This window comes from Sceloporus occidentalis, unplaced genomic scaffold, assembly GCF_023333645.1.
Source record: "Sceloporus occidentalis isolate IW3139 unplaced genomic scaffold, rSceOcc1.0.p SCAF_1, whole genome shotgun sequence".
Classification (NCBI taxonomy): domain Eukaryota; kingdom Metazoa; phylum Chordata; class Lepidosauria; order Squamata; family Phrynosomatidae; genus Sceloporus; species Sceloporus occidentalis.
Genome location: NW_028316981.1, coordinates 51,792,832 through 51,813,268, shown reverse-complemented (window position 1 = coordinate 51,813,268; position 20,437 = coordinate 51,792,832). Strand labels below are relative to the sequence as shown.

Sequence of the window (20,437 nt, the reverse complement as noted above, 5' to 3'; positions counted from 1 at the left end):
GAGTTCATGATTGATTTGCTCTTGGACCCATTCATAGTAGGCCCTCGGTATCTACGGACTTGCCATCTGCGGATATGCACATCCGCAGATGGCAAGCCTGTGCATGGGGTGGCAGAGGAAGAAGAGGAGAAGAAGAAAAGGAGGAGGGAGAGGGAGACGAGGAAGAAGGGAGAAGGCAGCAGCAGCTGGGCAAAGAGGAGGAGGAAGAGGAAGATTAGAAACGAGGCAGCTGTGGTAGGGTGAAGAAGAGGAGGAGGAGGAAGAGGAGGCAGCGGCGGAGCCGGCCACAGTAGGGCAAAGAGGAGGGAGGGAGGGAGGGAGATGGCAACATCCCATGAAATCCTGGCATGTGCAATTTAGGGAGGGATATTTAGAATTCTGTGCCAGAGAGCTCTATTGCCTTTGCAAACTACAAATTCCAGGATTCCACAAGATGCAGCCATGATGGTTAAATAGAAATGATAGTGCTGTTAATTGTATAGTGTGAAAGGACCCCAGGTACAGATAAACAAATTTCATAATTAGAGGCACACTGGTCTGGCCTCTCTGAAATAGTCTGACAAGGAGTAATTGTTTTCCTTCGTCCTTTCGCCTGGAGTCTCTCCCACCACCAATACTGGAGTCTTGCAATTAGGGTGGCCACATGTATGTCACCAAAAAAGGGGAGTAAAGAGGATACCAGTTCCAGAGAACTTCAGATTCTAACTAGAGATCTTGCAGCGTTTTTGAGACTAACTGTGCAAAAGAAGTTGAAGCATGAGCTCTCATATGAAGGTTCATGCTACACCTTCTTTTGCAGTTAGTCTCAAAGGTGCTGCAAGATCCTGTTGCATACTTCCAGAATAACATGGCTATATCTCTGAATTATATCTACAGATGCAGAAATAGAAATGATTTTGTATAATTTAAACACAATCAGAGTGAGTAGTGTTGAGCATCCCTGCATACCTCATGCTGTATTTTGGGGTCCTCCTATTTTCATATCTCATACTAGAAACAGCTTGTTTTTGAGAGATTGATTACATTTCAGGAATACTAGGTCATGTTCCCAGGGAAAAAAGGAATATGTATCTGGGCATGTGGACATCCAGGCAAACAAAACCATCAGATCTAAATGCATGAATTAAGCGTTCCTTCCTTCTCCCCAAGTAATCTGTATTTCCTCTTAGAACTTGAGACAAAGAATCTCCCTGCACCCGAAGCAGTAAGCCAATCTCTCTGCCTAATCCCTATTGTGTCCCTAGCCAAAACTCCATGTCCATACATTTCAGGGATATCCTGATCCAATCATTGTTTTTTACACTAAAATCAAAGCCAATAACCAGTCCAGAATCCCACTGTTGATTCCTGGGAAAATTCATCCTTTGTTTCCTGACCAGATAGCTCATTGCTTGGGGCCAGTTTTCAGGTATAAATATGGTTCCTAAATCAGATTTGAACAGTTTAGCCCTTCAAACAAATCCAAAACAACGACAGCCCTCTGATGAGCATCCAAATAGATGACAGTCCTCAATAAAAGAGGTCATCCGCCAGCTTATTCCCAACCCTCTGAATATGATTTTTCTGGACTAAAGGGGCATGTGAGGGGAAGGGAGCAGTCAGTGAAAGCCAGTTCTCCCCTTTCTACCAGTAAGAGTGCCTGATCAGGAGACCTTCCACGCATGAGGATCTGCCTATCAGTGAAAGTGAATTTAGGATCCAAGCCAATACAGTTGCAAAATACAATAACATAACTGTCCAAGAGATTATTAGGAGTTCAAGGACTCCTTCTGATACTAAGTGTAGAATTGCTTTGCCATCAAATAATGCAGGATGCAATTTCTCAGCACACCCACACAACAAATCAAAACACTGAGCTTTAAAACTATGAACTCACTCATTCTCTTTTTCTTCCACTCCTGAGAAGAGAGTAAATCCCAATGTTGGATGACATCCTGTGGCAGACTATGGCAGTGCACTTGTCGGAGGATGATTTTTATCCCTTTTTCAGCTGTCTAGGGCGAGTCCCATCCTCTGTCACAATGCTATTCAAAGTAGTGGTCTGTAGACCACTGCCAGTCCACATGTTATTAGTGCTGTTGAGCTTCCAGGGAGGAAGGAAAATGTATCCAATGGGCATAAATACAATGCTGGTCATTAGCATTTTGGGGGAAATCTCTTCCAAAAACAGAAATGGAAGCTTTCCCGTGTGGACTTTGAACTGATGCCTGAAGGAACAGATATAGGTAAAAGAAGATACATCTACATTTAGTGGATTACATTCTTTCCTTCGGCCCTCTCTAATACCCAAGACTGATTTTCATTATGTGCATCCCTTTGGTCACTTTTTCACATCTATTCTACATTCGCCCATCCTCTACCTTGCTTCTGCTATTATGGGTGCAAACAAGGTTTTTGGTGTTTGAGGGTTTTGTTTTGTTTTTTAAGATGAAAAATTTGGCCTTTTAAAAGGGCATTCCAGTCTTTTCCTACATAGTCAAAGAATTATACTATAACATCAAATAAAATAAATCACTACAAATTATGACTTCAAAAACATGATAACAGGTGATTTATATAACTTTAAAGTAAGGATGGCCCTTGGTATGCATTGGAGTTTAGTTCCAGGACCCCTGATGGATGGTCAAGTCTCATTATATACAATGTAAGTTTGCAATACCTGAGCAAGACTGTTGACAACAGGATAACATGGAGGTCTCTCATTTATGGGGTCACATTACTCAAAGCTGACTTAATGGCAATTAACAATGACAACAATAATAATATCTCAGTTCATGAAGCAGATGTTTTCCTGAACATTAGTACTTCAACAAGTTGATTGGCACCAGATATAGAAACAGCATGGAAAGTAAAGGCACAGGTTCCTACACCAGAAAAAAGAAGAGTTCAGTATGTTTCAGCAAACATTTTTTTTAAAAAAATTGACAATATGCATATATGAAATGAAACAAGTTCAGATAATTCTTGCATAAGTAAGCAAAAGCAAGTTATTTGGGGCCGTTAAAAAAAGAAATCATCCCATGTGAGGTAAATGTTGGCAGTTATGAAAAAATTGGTTAAGTAATTGTTCCATGGATTTACAATAACTTTAATCATGAATGTGACTCTACTGCCATGATTGTAACTTCCCACAAACTCAGTCTGTTTTATCAGGCATCCATTCTGCTGGTGGTTAAAGCACAAGTGAATGATGCTGCCATTAAATTTGAAGGATCAGGCAAAAGAGATTGTTTAGTTATGAATACTTTAAAAGGGCAGGGGGACTAAATACCATAAAGACACCAGATCCTATCTGATCTTGGAAGCTAATCAGGGTTAGCTTGGGTTTTACTTGGATGGGAGACTGCCAATGAATACCAGGTGCTGTAGACTATGGGCCGGTACAGACCAGCCCTTTAAGATGCCCTCGTCATGTGCTAGGGTTGCCTCAGGGCGGCGCTTCCAGATGTCCCTCAACCCTAGCACATGATGAGGGCATCAAAATGGTGGTGCCCTGTACACATGGGCACCGCCATCGTTATGCAAGGACTGTGCGGCATCCACACGACGCTTGCGTAACATTACGCCACAGCCGCAGCGTAAAAGGAACCCATTTTTCACAGGTTCTTTTTACTCCGCAGGGAAACTGCACGGTTTGGTGTCTGTGGCTTCCCTGCAGGGCAAAACTAAGCGCTGGGAGAGCGTCCTTTTTGGACGGTATGTACTGCACCTATTTCAGAAGGAACTGGCAAAACCACCTCTGAGTATTCCTTGCCTGAGAAAACTCTACAAAATTCATGAGATTGACCTAAACTGACAAGCACATATACTCACACTCACTTTTTTTTAAAAAAAATGTGTCATTAAAAATAGTTTTGTGTTATTTAAAGTATCTACAGTTATTGCTGTGTATAAAATCATTTGGAAAATTGTTAATGATGATAAATTATTAATAATGACAATTTATTTTTGTTTTTTATTTTAAGCTTCTCCCCAGGCTATCCAGTATGAAGAGCGAGAGATGTGGGGTATGGAGTAAGTAAAGCAAGAAACGGAGATGTGAAGTTCACAATTATTGCCTTATCCACTTGACTTGATCCTCTGTATAATCTGCTAGAAGCCCTTACCTGGATGAGAGTGATATCATTTTTAAATAATAATAATAATAATAATAATAATAATAATAATAATAATTTTATTTGTATTTTCCCACCTCTCCGGGATGAATCAAAGCAGGATTACAGTCGAGCAACAACAACAGTATACAAGAATAAAACATATAATATTCATCGTTAAAACCAGTTTAAAAACAATACATCATCCTAAGTAGAAGAGTGGGGTGAAATCCTTACAAGAGATTGGGTGGGTAGGCTTGCCAGAAGAGATCCGTCTTAACTGCCTTCTTGAAAGCTTCCAAGGAGGTAATAAGACGGATCTCTTCTGGAAGGTTATTCCATAGTTTAGGAGCCGACGATTCCACTTTAACTGACATGGCATCATCAAATGGGATCATGGGACTTATAATTTGTTAAAGCATTCAGAATTATCTGCTACAAAAAGCTCAGTAAACTATGAATCACAAGGTATCATAGGAAGGAGCCATGGGAATTAACGGGATATCAAAATATTACAATGGGGCAGTGAGAAAGGGAATGATAGCCTTGTCTTCTGTACAAGTATATATCAACTACTGTAATTATATTCAAGTTATTGAAATTGTTGGTTGTCTCTATATTTATTTATTTACTTTAAGTATTTCTATATCCACTCCCAGTCCACATGGGTCTTTGAAGTGACAAACAAATAAAAAAAACCAAAACAATACAAAGATAAAACATTTTAAAAACATTAAAATTCTATTTTAAAACTCCTAAAAGCAGTCTAAAAACCATCCTATAATACAGTTGTGAAACAGTTAGAACAGCAATTACAAACATGGAATGCCATGTGGAACAGCACTGTTTGGACTGACCACTGGAAGCTTAAAACAGCAATTACAAACATCGTCGCCCTGACCCTCTGGAACATGCTGCCCATAGAGCTCTGCTCGGCCACCTCCCTGGACCAATTCAGGAAGGAATTGAAAACCTTCCTGTTTCAAACAGCATTCCCCAATGTAAGTTCCAGCTAGTCTCCCCCCCCCCCCCCCCCACAGCAAGGGCAGCTGGCTTTAGGGGTTTTAATATCGGTTTTAACAATTGTATGGTTATTGTAATGTTTGAATTGTTATATTGATGTGATATGTAATTGTTATATTGTATTATCTTGATTTGTTGTTCACCGCCCTGATCATGGGAAGGGCGGTATATAAATAAAATTTTTATTTATTATTTATTTATATTATTTAAAAGAGAGGAGGGCAGTCTAACATACTTGGGTAGCAATTTCCACAGTTGAGGTGCTACTACAAAGAAAGCTCTGTTATGTGCACCCATTAACCATATTTAATTATGTGTTGGAACATGTTGCCTCCTCGGGAGACCTCAAATTTCTGGCAAGGGGAGTGTGTTCTTGCAGGACTGGTGTCATATGGTCTCCAAAATGCACACCTGACACCAGTCTGGCTGCTGCATTTTGCACTTGGTGTAGGTTCAAACATTTATCAAGGGCAGTCCCTCATACAACACATTACAACAGTCTAACTGACAGGTAACTAAGGTATGAACCACTCTGGCCAGATATGCCTTCGCCAAGAAAGGGTTCAGATGGCACACCAGCCAAAGCTGGGCAAAGTGCTCTTGGCCTCTACACCAACTTGGCTTACCAAGAGCAGTGCTGGATCCAAGAGCACCCACAAGCTACGGACCTGATCTTTAAAAGTGAGGGCAACCACATCTGGAACAGGCTGTGATCTCAGCCCCAGGTTGGTTTTCCTACTGACCAGCAGCATTTCTGTCTTGTCTGGATTAAGTTTCAATCTATTCACCTGCATCCATTCTTTTACTGCATCTAGACAATGATTCATAGCTACCACAGATTCCTTGGCATCAGTTGCAAAGCTGAGATATATCTTTTGGCAGCTAATATTATATAATTATCTCTTCTTCTTGGCTTTACTTCACGAACGAAGATTCAGGAAGGACTCATCCATGCTTTCTATGTACAAGCACGTTGATGACGTTGAATGTATCCGAGCCTGTGCAATGGATTTTTCTGGTGGAGCGCAGCGTGCACAGAACTGTTATTATTAAATAATAATTTAATTATTTTATTTTATTTATTTAATTTAATAATTTACTGTAATTATTAAATAATAATTATCTATTGTGATAACAAATAGGAAGAAAATAAACTCATTTGAAATGTGGTGCTGTAGAAGAGTTTTACGGATACTGTGGACTGCTGAAAAGAGAAGTGAGTGAGTCCTCCTAGAGCAAATCAAGTCTGAACTCTCCTTAGAAGCCAATACTGAGACTGTCATACTTTGGCCATATCATGAGAAGACATGACTCACAAGACAATAATGCTTGGTAAAATAGAAGGCAGTAAGAAATTAGGAAGACAGAAAGATGGAGAGACTCAGTCATGGAAGCCACCACGGCCCTAAGTCTGCTGGACCTGAGCAGAGCTGTTGAGGACAAGGTGACTTGGAGGTCTCTTATTCATAAGGTCACCATAAATTGAAGTTGACTTGAGAGCAGTTAACAAGCACAATCCAGTGTAATAGAGCTAGGGTGGTGTAGTGCCTCCAAGAGTACTGGATTAGAACTCCAAGGAGTCATGCTTTGAATCCTTGCTTGGCCATGAAAAGCCTCTAGGTGACCTTGGCCAAGTCACACATTCTCAAAAACAAACCAAACAGCTTCATGCCGAATTAACAGCGTGGAAGTGATTTACAACTGTAAGCTAATTTCCCCCAACAATCTGGGTACTCATTTTAGCGACCTGAGTCGAGCTTGAGCCCTTTTGATGGTATTGAACTTGCAACCTTGTGGTTTTGAGTGAGTGGCTGTAGTACAGGCATTTTACCACTGCGCCACCAGGACTCCTCAGCTTCAGAGGAAGCCAATGGTAAACCCCCTCTGAATAAACCTTGCCAAGAAAACTCCATGATAGTTTTGCCTGAGAGTCACTATAAGTTGGAAATGACATGAAGGCTCATAACAATAACAAACCATTGTGCAGAGCCATACAATCCATAACGCTAACAACCTGAAGTAAATGTTCTTGCTTATCCATTTTCCCTCTCCATCCCTCTTGCTCTTACCTTTTGTGTCATGTCTTTTTAAATGCTACTCCTGGAAAGACTGTTTTGCCTACAGTAGTTATTATTGCTGCTGTTATGACAATGTACCAGTGTGCCGAAATGCTGCAAGTCAACTAGCGTTGCCAGGTGAGAAAAGGGACAGGGCTCCTGTTCCTATAATAATTGTGCAGGAGACGCAATTTCAGCAAGTGTTGCTTATGTGTTGATATTCCCACTACTACACAGCCATTAAAAGAACAGGAGCCCTGTCCATGTTTAGATGGCCAACCCTAAAATAAACAAACTGGGGTTTTGTTTGCCTCAAATCTGGTGCCAACCTCACATCACTGAAAGATCCTGCAATCTAATATCACTGTCTCATGACATGACCAATTCCCAGAGTCCAGAGTGGGGGCAGGTGACCAGCGGTTGTCCTCCTTTTCTGGGATCTGTCTTATATTCTAACCTCCTCTCCAGGAGGAATTCCAAAATGTTTTCCATTTTGAGCAACCAAGCAGCCTATTGAGCAGCACATTTGCTGTTCCCTTTTGAGAAATGTGCCTACTTCACCGCCTGTCTTTGCTGCAAATCGAGAAACAGGATGGTTTCTCCTAAGGTTCTTTTTTTTCTCCTGGGACCAGCAGCAGACAAGACTTTGCTGCAAAGCTCATGGTTGTTTTTCAGAGGAAAAAGACAGCAAATATGATAGGCAATGGCTTCCTTCAGAAAACAATGCAAATATTGAAAGGGTTCCCCCCCTGATTTCAGCCCAACCGTGAAATGAAAGGAATTATTTAAATGTAGATTCAGTCAAAGGTTCGTTGCTGATAAAGTACAGTTTTTAATAATAATAAAATAAAATAATAAAACATTTATTTTTATCCCGCTTTTCTGTGATGAGACAATTAAAATATCCACCTTCAATATTATGTCTCAAATCCCCCCCCTTAAAACAGGACTAAACATGATACAATTAAGCATTTGTCTTGCTCAGAGTTTTGTATGTATATTGCAAGGCAAGAAGACCTTTTAACGAAGGCAGGTTCATCATAATATGGATGAGTCCATAATAAAATCCAGTATATGTAATATAGCTGTAAATAAACCATATAAATTTATATTTGTACAATGGGACCTTAGTGTCTGCTGTGGTTTGGTTCCAGGAATCATAGAATCATAGAGTTGGAAGAGACCACCAGGGGCATCCAGTCCAACCCCCTGCCATGCAGGAACTCTCCATCTCCATCTGCATCTCTTGTATTGAGAGGGAAGTCTTCCAGAACCAGGCGGGGAATCCTTTCCTTTATGACGTCAGCATCCCATAGTAACAGGAGAGAAAGGTTGCCAAGGCAACGTAAACAAGAAAGGCGAACAATGGAAGAGACAGAACGGAGAGGCCTCCTTCCAATGGGCTTTGCAGCAGGGACCCTTTGTGCGCCAGGGGAGGAGCAGAGGACAAAGCAGAGGAGAAGCTAACCCCATCGGAGCAGAGCAGTCAGGGTGAGCAAGAGGCTTCCATTGCCTTTACTCTGCTGGGTAGAGAAGGGTCTAGCTTGGTTGTGCCCAAAGCAGGGCTGCATCTGCACTGTACCAATTATGCAGTTTGACACCACTTTAACTGCCACAGCTCCATTTTACAGAATCCTGGGATCTGTGGTTTTGTGAAGCCCCAGCCCTCTCTTTGACAGAGAGGAGAGGACTTTTTTTCCAGGAGAAGTCCTGCATTTCTGCCTTCTGTCCAGGAGGCACTCCAAAAGGTCCTCCATTTTGAGCAGGGCCAAGAAGCATGGGTTTACATTTATGTGAGTGTTTTTTTGAGCTTTTATTTTCTGTCCAGGAGGCATTCCCAAAGTCTCCTCCATTTTGAGCAGGACCAAGAGGCATGCATTTACTTGTCTGTGAAGTCTTTTGAGCTTTTATTTTCTGTCCAGGAGGCATTCCAAAGTGTCCTCCATTTTGAGCATGGTTCAGAAGCATAGATTTACATTTCTACAAAGTGTTTTTATTTTCTGTCCAGGAGTAATTCAAATGTGCCCTCCATTTTGAACATGGCTCAGAAGCATGGATTTCTATATTTTTGGAGTGTTTTGAGCTTTTATTTGGCTGTGGCCTCCCTTTTTCTTGAATGTTCTACATATCGTGGTACCTTGTCCTCCTTTGCCGACACCTTGTCACTCTGGGCTAAAGGCCTTGTAAAATTACATATCCCAGGATTCCATAGGATGGAGCTACAGCATTGAAAATGGAGTCAAACTGCATTATTTTTACGGTGTAGATGCACCCCAGGAGGAAGGGGAAATAAAACCATAGGCAAAATCAATATTTTTATCAGGAAGAATTACAGTGGAGATCATAAAATCCCTCCATATCTGAGGGGGACGAAAATGTGGATTTAATTCTACTAGCAGTGCTCCTCTCCACCAATTCCATCCATCCATCCACAAATATTTATTCACTACACACACAACAAAAAGGGTTGATACTGGACTGTGCCTTCCCTCCAAAATATTTACATCTACGGTAATTCATCTGCCTCTTAAATTCCTGTCAGTGGGTTTAAAAATATTTTCAAGGCCTTCGCAGCCCAGGTAGTGTTTTTGCTCTTGACAGGTGATTTATAGATTTGTGCTTTGAAATACAACATGTCCATTCAAAGCGGCTGATATTTTATGCTTGTGGGTTTCCTGCGCCTAACTTTTCTGAGAAGGAGGGAGAGAGACCTTATAGTTGTCTGGGTCCTGCCTGCCTGTGCCTTTGGAGATGAGGGGCTCATAGTGTGTGTGTGTGTGTGTGTGTGTGTATTGTCACTTATGGTATATTATACTGTTACCTATCCTCAGTCGGTGGGAGGGGGAAGGCAGTGATCCATAAATGCCTTCCGCCTCTTTGCTGTACAAGATAAACTGCTAAGCTCCAGGCCTTGCTTGTCTTTTCAAAGGAAGATCACAGACTGCAGTCCTATGCATGCAGTTAGGAGAAAAGCAGCAAGCAATTCTATGCACAGTTTTCTGTGGCCACGTTCTAGAAGAATTTATTCCTGATGTTTTGCCAGCATCTGTGGCTGGCATCTTCATTTCTCTGAAGATTCCAGCCACAGCTGCTGGCAAAACATCAGGAATAAACTCTTCTAGAACATGGCCATATAGTCCGAGAAACCCAGAAAAATCTATGGATGCTGGCCATGAAAGCCTTTGACTTCACAATTCTATGCACACTTGCTTAGGAAGGAGTCCTATTAAAGCCAGTGGATTTACCCCTCTGCTTCGCATTGCACAACTTGTTGAATGAAGTTCCTTGTAAACTTGCTTTGGGTTTTGGGCGTCATGCCTCTTTCCATTTTATAGTTAATTAAATCATGGTGATCTTAATAGTTTCTTTTAAAAATGCTTTGTATGCCATGTTTGCCTTGCTTCGGGATAAATGAAGAGCTCCCTGCAAAGCCTAGGAATGACCTGTAAAATGAATCACTTTACTTGTGGCTGGCTTATATTATTATTATTATTATTATTTATCATTATATTTATTTTTATCCCACTTTTCTCCCAGGATGGGGACACAAAACGGCTTACAGTCCAAAAACAAAAACACAGTGCAATTAAAGCTTACAAAATTGGCAATTAAAAATGGTATTAAACTAATACCATTTTGTCCATTTTGTAAGTTTTCAGTTGTACTGTATTTTTTAGACTGGATGGTATTAGTTGAATACCATATTAATTGTCAGTTTTGTAAGTTTTTAATTGTACTATGTTTTTTAGGCTGTATGCCGCTTTGGGTCCCAACCTTGGGAGAAAAGCGGGACAAAAATAAATATAATATTAAAAAGATCATTCATTTTGATATATACACGCGCACCCCCCCCCCAAAAAAAAATCTTTGTTTGAAGGCACATACACAGAGAGACAGGACAGACTCTAAATTGTTCTTAACACCGATAAAGTTGGACAGTTTTGTATAAGTTAATTATTTTCTCAGAAGCATTAACAGCAAGAGCCTCTTGACCTAAGAATAATTATTTCAGTAGGAATAAGTTGAAATTTGGCGTGTTTGAGAAAACGTCTTCTTTCATATGACGCTTCCCAGTTGCTTTGAGATTGGTAACAGGCTAGGTCAAGAAACCCACTGAATGACCTTGGGAAAGCCACACTCTCTCAGCTTCAGGGGAAGGCAATGGCAAACCTCCTCTGAACAAGTCGTGCCAAGAAAACCCCATGATTAGGATTTCCATAAGTTGGAAATAACCTGAAAGCACAAAACAAGGATTTGTGGTGCATCCTCCTTTAGGTGGTTGGTCACTGCTGAATTAGCATTACCAGCAGTGGCCCCCAGTGGTGCAAATAGCTTCCATGCTCTGGGTCAGAGGAGCTATCCAAAGTGCTAAAAGAGCCAGCAGGGTGTAGTGGTTTGGGTGCTGGAGTAGGACACTGGGAGGCTGGGGCTGAATCCCTGCTCAGCCATAGAAACTCATTGGGTGACCTTGGGCAAGTCACACACTCTCAGCCTCAGGGGAAGGCAAAGGCAAACCATCTGTGAACAAATCAAAAACAAACTCCATGATAGCTTCACCTTAGAGTCAAAAATAACTCCAAGGCACACAACAACACAACAAAACCTATCTCAAAATAGACTGAACACCCTGGAGAGGTCAGACCAAATCCCGCAAGTTAATGACCTGCCTGCACTGACATGGAAGCAACCAGCTGCTACTGGTGGCCTCTTAAGATTTAGAACCAGTTTTCTGTTGCAGTTTGCCAGTCCCTGTTCAGTGTACCATTAAGACCTTTAAAATGGTTATTGACATCAGCTTTTTGTGTTTTGTGTTTGGGTTAGTGATGATTTTTTAATTGCCCTGTATCTCTAATAAAAACACCCTGCTGTTGTTATTGTGCTTTATTTTAAACATTGTTCCTCATTCTGATATATTGTATTGGAAAGTGTGTATAAGTTTTCAAAATAAAAAAAAATTAGAAGGACAAATCTCACAATCGCTGCCCCTTTTATCTTTGATAATAATCCTGAGCCCTTTGCAGAGCATGGCAATAAATATTCAAACCCGTAACTACTTTTCCCCCTATGGTGGGAACAAGTGTAACTGCTGTGTTTCTGTTTGTTACACAGATCAGGAGCATGGCATTTTAACATTGGTGGGTACCTCAGAGGTCATCTATTCCAACTGTTCTTTCAGTATAGGATTATTTTTTTAACTGTAGCAACCACAGCAGAGGCCATTCATGGAAAGAGAGGGCACCATCTTCTGTGATATCCTGTTCTGGTATGAAACTGCTCTGAACATTAAGGCATTTTCCCTAATATTTAGTTAAAACTTGTTTCCTTAAAGGTACATGAGATTTGACACCCCAAAAAAGTGTGGCTTTAACGTCAGTTTCCCTACAAACTAGATAGTTAATCTAGCTTGAATTTTAAAAAGTCAGATGAATAGTATTATGAAACATTGAGAATAGCATGCTTAGCAGAATGTACATATTAACACAGAGATATATTTGTACTTTGGAAATATCTTTTTTTGCTACCAAGAATTGGTGTCTTTATGAATCTGAATGCAACTGATGCAATCAACTAACCTTCCGCTTTTCATGACAGGTCTTTTCTGCTTATGTGCTCGGAAGTGAACATACGTATACCTTTACTGGGAAGCAAACCTCTAGTACAAACTTTAACTTGCATTTTGTGAAGACAGATTGCCTTAAATATGTATGCAGTCTCTTTTGCCCGATCAAATATAGCTCTGGATACAGACAGCTCTGAAGCCAATTTCAGTAAGTTTTCATTTTCTTCCTTTCATTAACTGAATTGGCACCTTTGGTGTTTGAGTTCATGTCATGACGTGGGCAGTTTCGGAAGCAGAATTCTGGGAAGTGTCATCAGGCAACCAGACTGGTGGATGATTTGTTGCCCAAATGTTTAATTCCTGGAGCACATGGTCTGTTCCTGGATTAAAATGGCAGGCTTTTTCCAAAAATACATTTTCTTGACATTAACATCTATGAAATATGTGTTCATGAAAAGCAGTAAGATCATCTGGCCATCAAACAAAAGATGGTTTATATTCATTTTTATATTGCTTTATGAATGTTTAGATTAATAAGCCTGGATTAATGCACTCAAGCTGCAGCAAAACTGACCTTCAGTTAAATTCCACATCACAGCAATGCAATTTAAAAGAAGATACACATTCACCATTCACTGTAATTTAAAAGAAGAAGATACACATTCACCATTCAGAGTGTCTTCCTCCTCAACCCAGTCATAAACATTAAGTTTATAGATGTCATTTTCAAGAAAATGAATTTTTGGAAATATGGTTTGCTTAAATTAATATATTTGACTAGGCCTTGTTCATACCTTATGTATTTTTTGTTTCTCTCTCTCTCTCTCTCTCAACCACACTTTAGAAATCCAATAAAAATGTGTGTGTGTGTGCGCGTGTGTTTAAAAAGGGCTATAAGTTGATACTGGCCATTAGATGAACTCCAGTCAAGGTGCATGATAAGAAGGCAGGATACTTGGAAAGCTTTTTTTTTTTTTTGGTCCAACCACAATCATAAGCATGTTACCTATGAGAAAGCCTTTTTGGTGGTCTCATCATGTGGAAGAAGGTTAGGCTGGCCCTCTCTCTTCTTCTTCTTCTACTACTAGATTTTTATTTCAACAAGTATTTAGCTATTAATTGGTTACCATGAAGGAGACCTTTAATGAAGATGATGTACTTTTATTCTCACCGTTACATTTTAAATGCCATTAAACTGTTTTAAATTAGTGCTGTTTTTAATAGGATAGTGCGTTTAATTATATTAAGATCAGATTTTAGCCCTATTTTGTTTTAATCTATTTCATGAACCAGCTTGGAAGAAAGGGAGGATATTTTTTAAAAATAAAATAAAATATTATTGTTAGTGTTAGTATTCACAATAAATGTTTTAAACCTAAGATATCCTAACGTGGCAAGGTCAAAGCTAGAGCAGAGGTGGACATGTGCCTGAACATGGCAGGTAAGGTCCATGAATGTGTGAACTAGGGTCTCTTCTCACATAGTAGGGCCACATTCCCACTGGGCTATAAATCGAATCAAGAATTGGATTATAGGAACATCGTTCCCATTTGAACTCATGTTCGATCCTTGTTTAAGGAAAATCGAACTCATTTGAATCTGCATTTGATCCAACTTTGATAGATTTTTCTAGCTAAAACCCGCATCAGCGGTGGATAACCTGGGTTATCCTGACACCACTTTTCCAGAGATTTTTTTGCAGCTGCCGTGTCAGATCCGCAGCAAACTAATGGGAACGACATTTATTTATATGGGGGTGTCACCAGCTTTGTTCTTTCCTGGCATTCCCAGCACCATTTCCTCCCGTTCGCATAGCCTTTCCCGGTGGTGTGTAAAACTTTTTTAAAAAACAAACAAAGAGGAAAGTTAAACTGGGTTTTTTGGAGAGGGAGGGAAAAAGAAAGGAAAGAGGAGAAGGGATGTGGAGAAAGGGAGGCTGGCGAAAACTTTTTGTGAGCAGAAAGGAAAAAGAGAGAGAGAGAGAGAGAAAACCAAAACACTGAATGTGGCTCCTGCATCCAGCCCTGTTTCTGTTTTTTGAGACAGAAAAGGGGTGGCTGGCTGCTGCATATTGGGGTGGTTTGAAGAAGAAGGGTCCCCCTGCTCAGGAGGAGACCTATGGAGGCCAGGAGCTCCTCACTCAGGCTCTCCTCAGCTTTGTGGGGTCTTACTGGGAAGGAAATGCTTTCCCCCAAATTCTCCTGAGGCAGGAATGCTGGAGCTGAGGCTCTTGCTCACAGGGAGCCCCACTGGGTTGCAAGTGGGCACCTCTTTTTGCCTTGGAAAACCCCGAGGCTCCCAACTGTAATAAAAGGGCCTTAGGCTGCCTAAGCACCCCCAAAAAAATTAAAGGGAAGAACGCTAAGAAATACAACTCCCTCTCTCTTTATGTACCTATCCAACTCCTCAACTTTTTCCTCTTCAGATTCCCCACAGAGCCATCCTTCTCTCCTTCTCTTTGCAAATAATAATAATAATAATAATAGTAATAGTAATAGTAATAAATATTCGAGTGTGTAAAACTTTTTTTTTAAAAAAAAGAAGAAAGTTAAACTAGGTTTTTTGGAGAGGGAGGGGAAAAGAAAGGAAAGAGGAGAAGGGATATGGAGAAAGGAAGGCTGGCAAAAACTTTTTGTGAGCGGAAAGAAAAAGAGAGAGGGGGGGGGAAACAAAACCCTGAATGTGGCTCCTGCATCCAGCCTTGTTTCCTTTTTTTGAGACAGAAAAGGGGTGGGTGGCTGCTGCATACTGGGGGGTTTGAAGAAGAAGGGGGGATTAGATATCATTGTGATGTCTAATCGTCTAAGCACCAAAAAAATGGTTCCAGAAAGGCAATGGAAACAGGGAACAAAAAAACCCGCATCAAAATACAACGGAGAAATATCAATGGGAATGAGAACATTGGTCAAGAAAAACCGAGTCCGTTTGCTCCCTTTTGTAATGGGAACGATGGACCTGATTCGAATACGATTCGGAAACCTGATCCAATCCAGACTGGTAGCGACATACGTCACTTTATATGCCCAGTGGGAATGGGGCCTAGGATACCATATCCAAGCTTAACACCTGAATATGTCCTTAGTCTTCTGGTACCCTGAATAGAATCCTAAACATTTTATTGTTTAAACTGTTTCTAGCTGAGCTTTTTATTTTTTTTTTTTTTTTTAAAAATTTTTAAATTTTATTATTAAAATCAAATACAATTATTTACAACACAAAACACCATTAACTCTCATACAAATTAAACATAACAACAAGAGAAAGCAAAATTCAAAAAAAAAAAAATAACTAAAATAAAAATAAAAATAAAAATAACCTCAACACAACACATTCTATATTACACTATACATAATGCCTAATAACTTATACTAAAGTATACACACAAAAAACTGAACTAAATCAAAAAAATAAAGAGAAAAATAGGAAAAAAAGGACCATACACAACCATACACATTTAAAACATGACCTTCCCGTCCTTTAAGCTGAATATTTATAATATTTCACATATTATGACTTTCCTTTACTTATTCTTATATTTCTTTACAAAAGTTACTTACTTTTCTTTTAATTAAATCTTCTATGTCTTTCTTAAATGTGTAAATATATAAATAGTATTGTTTATACTTTTGATATCTTTCCTTAGTGTACTATTATCTTAGTAACTTTTATTGAGTTCTTAACATTATTTTACTTTTACAATTACCAGTATATTCATAACATCTTTTTTCCTTAGCACTTTAGCATCTTCTTAACAATCCTAAATACATCATACACATCTTGAGCAGGTTTCATTTTTTCCCCTTCTCTGATAAATATTTCATAATTGGTTCCCATTGCTCTTCCGCTCTATTAGCAAAATCATTCCTAAGTAAACATGTCAATTTATCCACAATCATCATATCGTAAATCTTGTCGTACCATTCCTCCACTGTTGGGTTTTCTTTACATTTCCATTTCCTTGCAAAGACCATTCTTGCCGCAATTATCAAATAGAATATCAGTTTCCCATACTGTCTTTCAATATGCTCGTCTGCTATTATTCCCAACAAAAATAACAATATATCCTTCTTTATTTTAATATTTAATATTTTCTCGACTTCCAGATGTATTTGTTTCCAGAATTTTTTTGCTCTCTCACAATCCCACCACATGTGTTTGAATGATCCTACATTTTCTTTACAGTTCCAACATTCTAGCCTCTGCTCTTTGTTTATCTTACATATTTTCTCTGGTGTGAGGTACCATTTATATTGCATTTTATAGTAGTTCTCCTTTATATCAACACAGAGTGTATATTTTATTCTTTTGTTCCAATTTTTCTCCCAATCATCTAGCATTATTGGCCTGCCGATATCTTGTGCCCAAGTTATCATATAGTGTTTTATTGTTTCATTTTCCATTTCCAGATCTAATAGTAGTTTGTATAATTTGGATATTTTATGTTCATCATCATAGATTATTGTCTTTGCCAATTGTGTCTCTTCCATTTCAATTTGTGCTAATTTGGAATCTAATTTATATCTTGCCCCCATTTGCATATAAAGGAACCAATTACATTTCAGGCCTTCTGCTAGTAGTTCTTCCATCGTTTTTAATTTATATTGTCCTACCTCCTTTTTTAGTAAATCTTCATATGATATCCAATCTTCTTTTTTCATTTTTTCTCTCCTAAAAAAAGCTTCGTTAATTGACGTCCATCTAGGAATTTTTTGTATAATGTGGGGCTTATATTTTGTCCAAATTTTAAATAAAGATTTTCTTACCAGATGATTGTTAAAATTTTGATTTACTTTAATTTTGTCATAAATTAAATATCCATGCCACCCGTAGACATTATCGAATCCCTCTAGTTCTAATAATTCATGATTTTTGATTTGTATCCAATCTTTTATCCAATTAAGACAACATGCGTAGTAATATATCCTGAAGTTTGGCAATCCTAGTCCTCCTTTTTCTTTTCTATCTTGCAAGACTTTCAATTTGACTCTTGGCTTTCTGTTGTTCCAAATGAAATTAGATATGTCCTTCTCCCATGTTTTGAAGTGTTTATCATTTATAATTATTGGGATATTCTGAAATAAAAAAAGTAATTTAGGGGTTACATTCATTTGTATAGTCGCAATCCTGCCTAACCAAGACACATTTAAATTATTCCATTGTTTCAAATCTTTTTTTATCTCTTTCCACAGTTGTTCGTAATTATTTTTGAAAAGGTCTGAGTTTTTTCTTGTAATTTGTATTCCCAAATATCTGATTTTCTCTTTTATTTCACATCCCGATATTCTTTGAATTTCTTCTTTATCTTTTTTAGTCATGTTCAATGCCAATATATTTGTTTTATTTTTGTTGATTTTAAAGCCCGCCAATTCGCCAAATTCTCTAATAGTGTTGAATACTAAAGGTATTGTTTCCGAGGGATTCGATAATGTCAAGACTAGGTCATCTGCATATGCCTTTAGTTTAAATTCCGAATTTTTAACTTTTACCCCAGTGATTTTTTTGTTTTTCCTAATTTTATTATTCAATATCTCTAACGCTATAATAAAGAGTAGAGGTGAAAGTGGGCAACCCTGCCTGGTTCCTTTTTCAATTTTGATTATTTTAGATTTTTGTCCGTTAATTAAAATTTTTGCATTTTGCTCCTTATATATTGCTTGTACCCAATTTATAAAGTTTTCCCCCAATTTCATTTCTTTTAACACGCTAATCATATATTCCCAATTTAGGTTGTCGAAGGCCTTTTCGGCGTCAAGAAAGACTAAAATTGCTTGCCTGTCCTTTCTTTTTTCATAATACTCAACTATGTCTATAATAGTTCTAATATTGTCTTTTATTTGTCTTTTTGGTAAGAAGCCCGATTGATCCCTATTAATCCAATTACCCAATACTTTTTTTAACCTTTCTGCTAAGATTCCTGTAAAAATTTTGTAGTCCGAATTTAAAAGAGATATTGGCCTGTAATTTCTAACATCCTCTAGATTTTTTTCTTCTTTTGGAATTAAGGTTATATATGATGTTTTCCATGTCTCTGGTATTCCCTTTTGCAAGATTTCGTTCATTACAATTTGGAGTGGTCCTATTAATTTCTCCCCTAATTTCTGATAGTATATAGCCGGCAGTCCGTCTGTTCCAGGTGACTTCCCTTTTTTCATCTTATTAATCATATCCATAATTTCTTTTACCGTTATCTCCCTGTTTAGCCCTTCCCTTTCTTCCTCCTTAATTTGATTTACTGTCTCTTTTTTCAGAAATGCATCCAAATCGTCCTTGTTTATCTCTTTTTTTGAAAATAATTTTTCGTAATATTTTTGAAATGCTTTCTTGATTTGATTTTGTTCTGTATGTATTTTTCCACCCTCCTTAATCTTCCAAATTGTATTTTGTTCCTTTCTTTTTTTTAATTTCCAAGCCAGCCACTTTCCAGGTTTATTTCCAAATTCAAAATATTTCTGTTTTGTAAATCTTATTTTAATTTCCATCTCCTCTACCATAATTACTGAGATTTGTTTTTGAAGTTTGGCTATTTCTCCTATTATTTTTTTATTATTTGGGTCCTTTTTGAGTATTTTTTCTTTTTCCTTTATTTCTTGTAAGACCATATCCATTTTAGCGCCTCTTTTTTTCCTCTTTTCAATGCTTTTTTGAATAAAGAATCCCCTCATGTATGCTTTGGAGGCATCCCACACTGTCCTTGTTTCTACCTCGTTATTTAAATTGAGTTTAAAAAACCATTCTAAATTTTCTTTAGCCTGTTTTAATACCTTTTCATCCTTTAATAAATTTTCGTCTAATCTCCAATTGAAATCTTTGTGGCTTCCTTTCATTTCCAGAGATATAGGGCAGTGGTCTGAAATTAATCTTGGGAGTATATCTACTTTATTAACTCTAGGCGCCAATGCTGATGTAATAAGAAACATATCAATCCTAGACCACGATTTGTGACAGTCCGAATAGAAAGTAAAATCCTTTTGTGTACCCGCTTTTTCCCTCCAGATATCAATTAGTGCCAAATTATCTTTCATGTCAAAAAAAGTCTTGGGTAATTTGCCCTGATTCTTTTTTATTAATTTGTCTGACCTCCTGTCTTGTTGTGGATCTATTACCCCATTCCAATCCCCTAACAGAATCATATTTTCATAGTCCAATTGGTCTATCCTTTTTTTTTAAATTTTGAAAGAAATTTTCTCTATTTTCTGTTGGTGCATAAACCCCCACGATTAGAATTTTTCCCTGTTGGCAGTTTATTTCTAACCCTAAATATTGTCCTTTCTGGTCTTTAAATATTTCAGTGGCTTTTATTTTTTCCTTAATATATATCACTACTCCTTTTTTTCTCTTGTCCCCACTTGCTACATATTCTTTTCCTAATTTATTACAAATTAAATATTTTTCTTCTGTTTTTTTTATTTTGGTTTCCTGCAAACATATTATATCACTTTTTAATTTGCCCAGATAATAATATACTTTCCTTCTCTTCTGTGGACTGTTAAGTCCTTTTATGTTCCACGATATTATTTTCATACAACTATCCATCTTCTACCCCGTTTTCTTCTGAGCTTAGAGCCTCTGCTTCCGGTTCTTTCGCTTCTTCTCCTGTCAGTAGATTTGTCTTCGAATTGGTTTTCCCTCCTTTATTATCTTCCTCCTCTTCTTGTTCTTTATCTTTTGCTAGGTCTTCCAAAAATTCTTTTGCTTCCAATAGT

General features: G+C 38.3%; 1 protein-coding gene across 3 annotated transcripts in view; it reads left to right on the top strand.

Annotated features, from left to right (window-relative positions):
- The first annotated feature begins 8,533 nt into the window (after window positions 1–8,533).
- Window positions 8,534–20,437, top strand: part of CFAP100 (cilia and flagella associated protein 100) — a 49,298-nt gene continuing 37,394 nt past the window's right edge. For 2 of the 3 annotated variants that reach the window (XM_089521093.1, XM_089521122.1), the window contains exons 1-2: window positions 8,534–8,665; window positions 12,767–12,942. In XM_089521093.1, the coding sequence (XP_089377219.1) occupies window positions 12,876–12,942 (67 nt within the window). In that variant the 5' untranslated portion in view covers window positions 8,534–8,665; window positions 12,767–12,875. Of the gene's footprint in view, window positions 8,666–9,648; window positions 9,686–12,766; window positions 12,943–20,437 lie in introns of those variants that run through there. The other variant, XM_089521103.1, reaches the window with a different exon arrangement.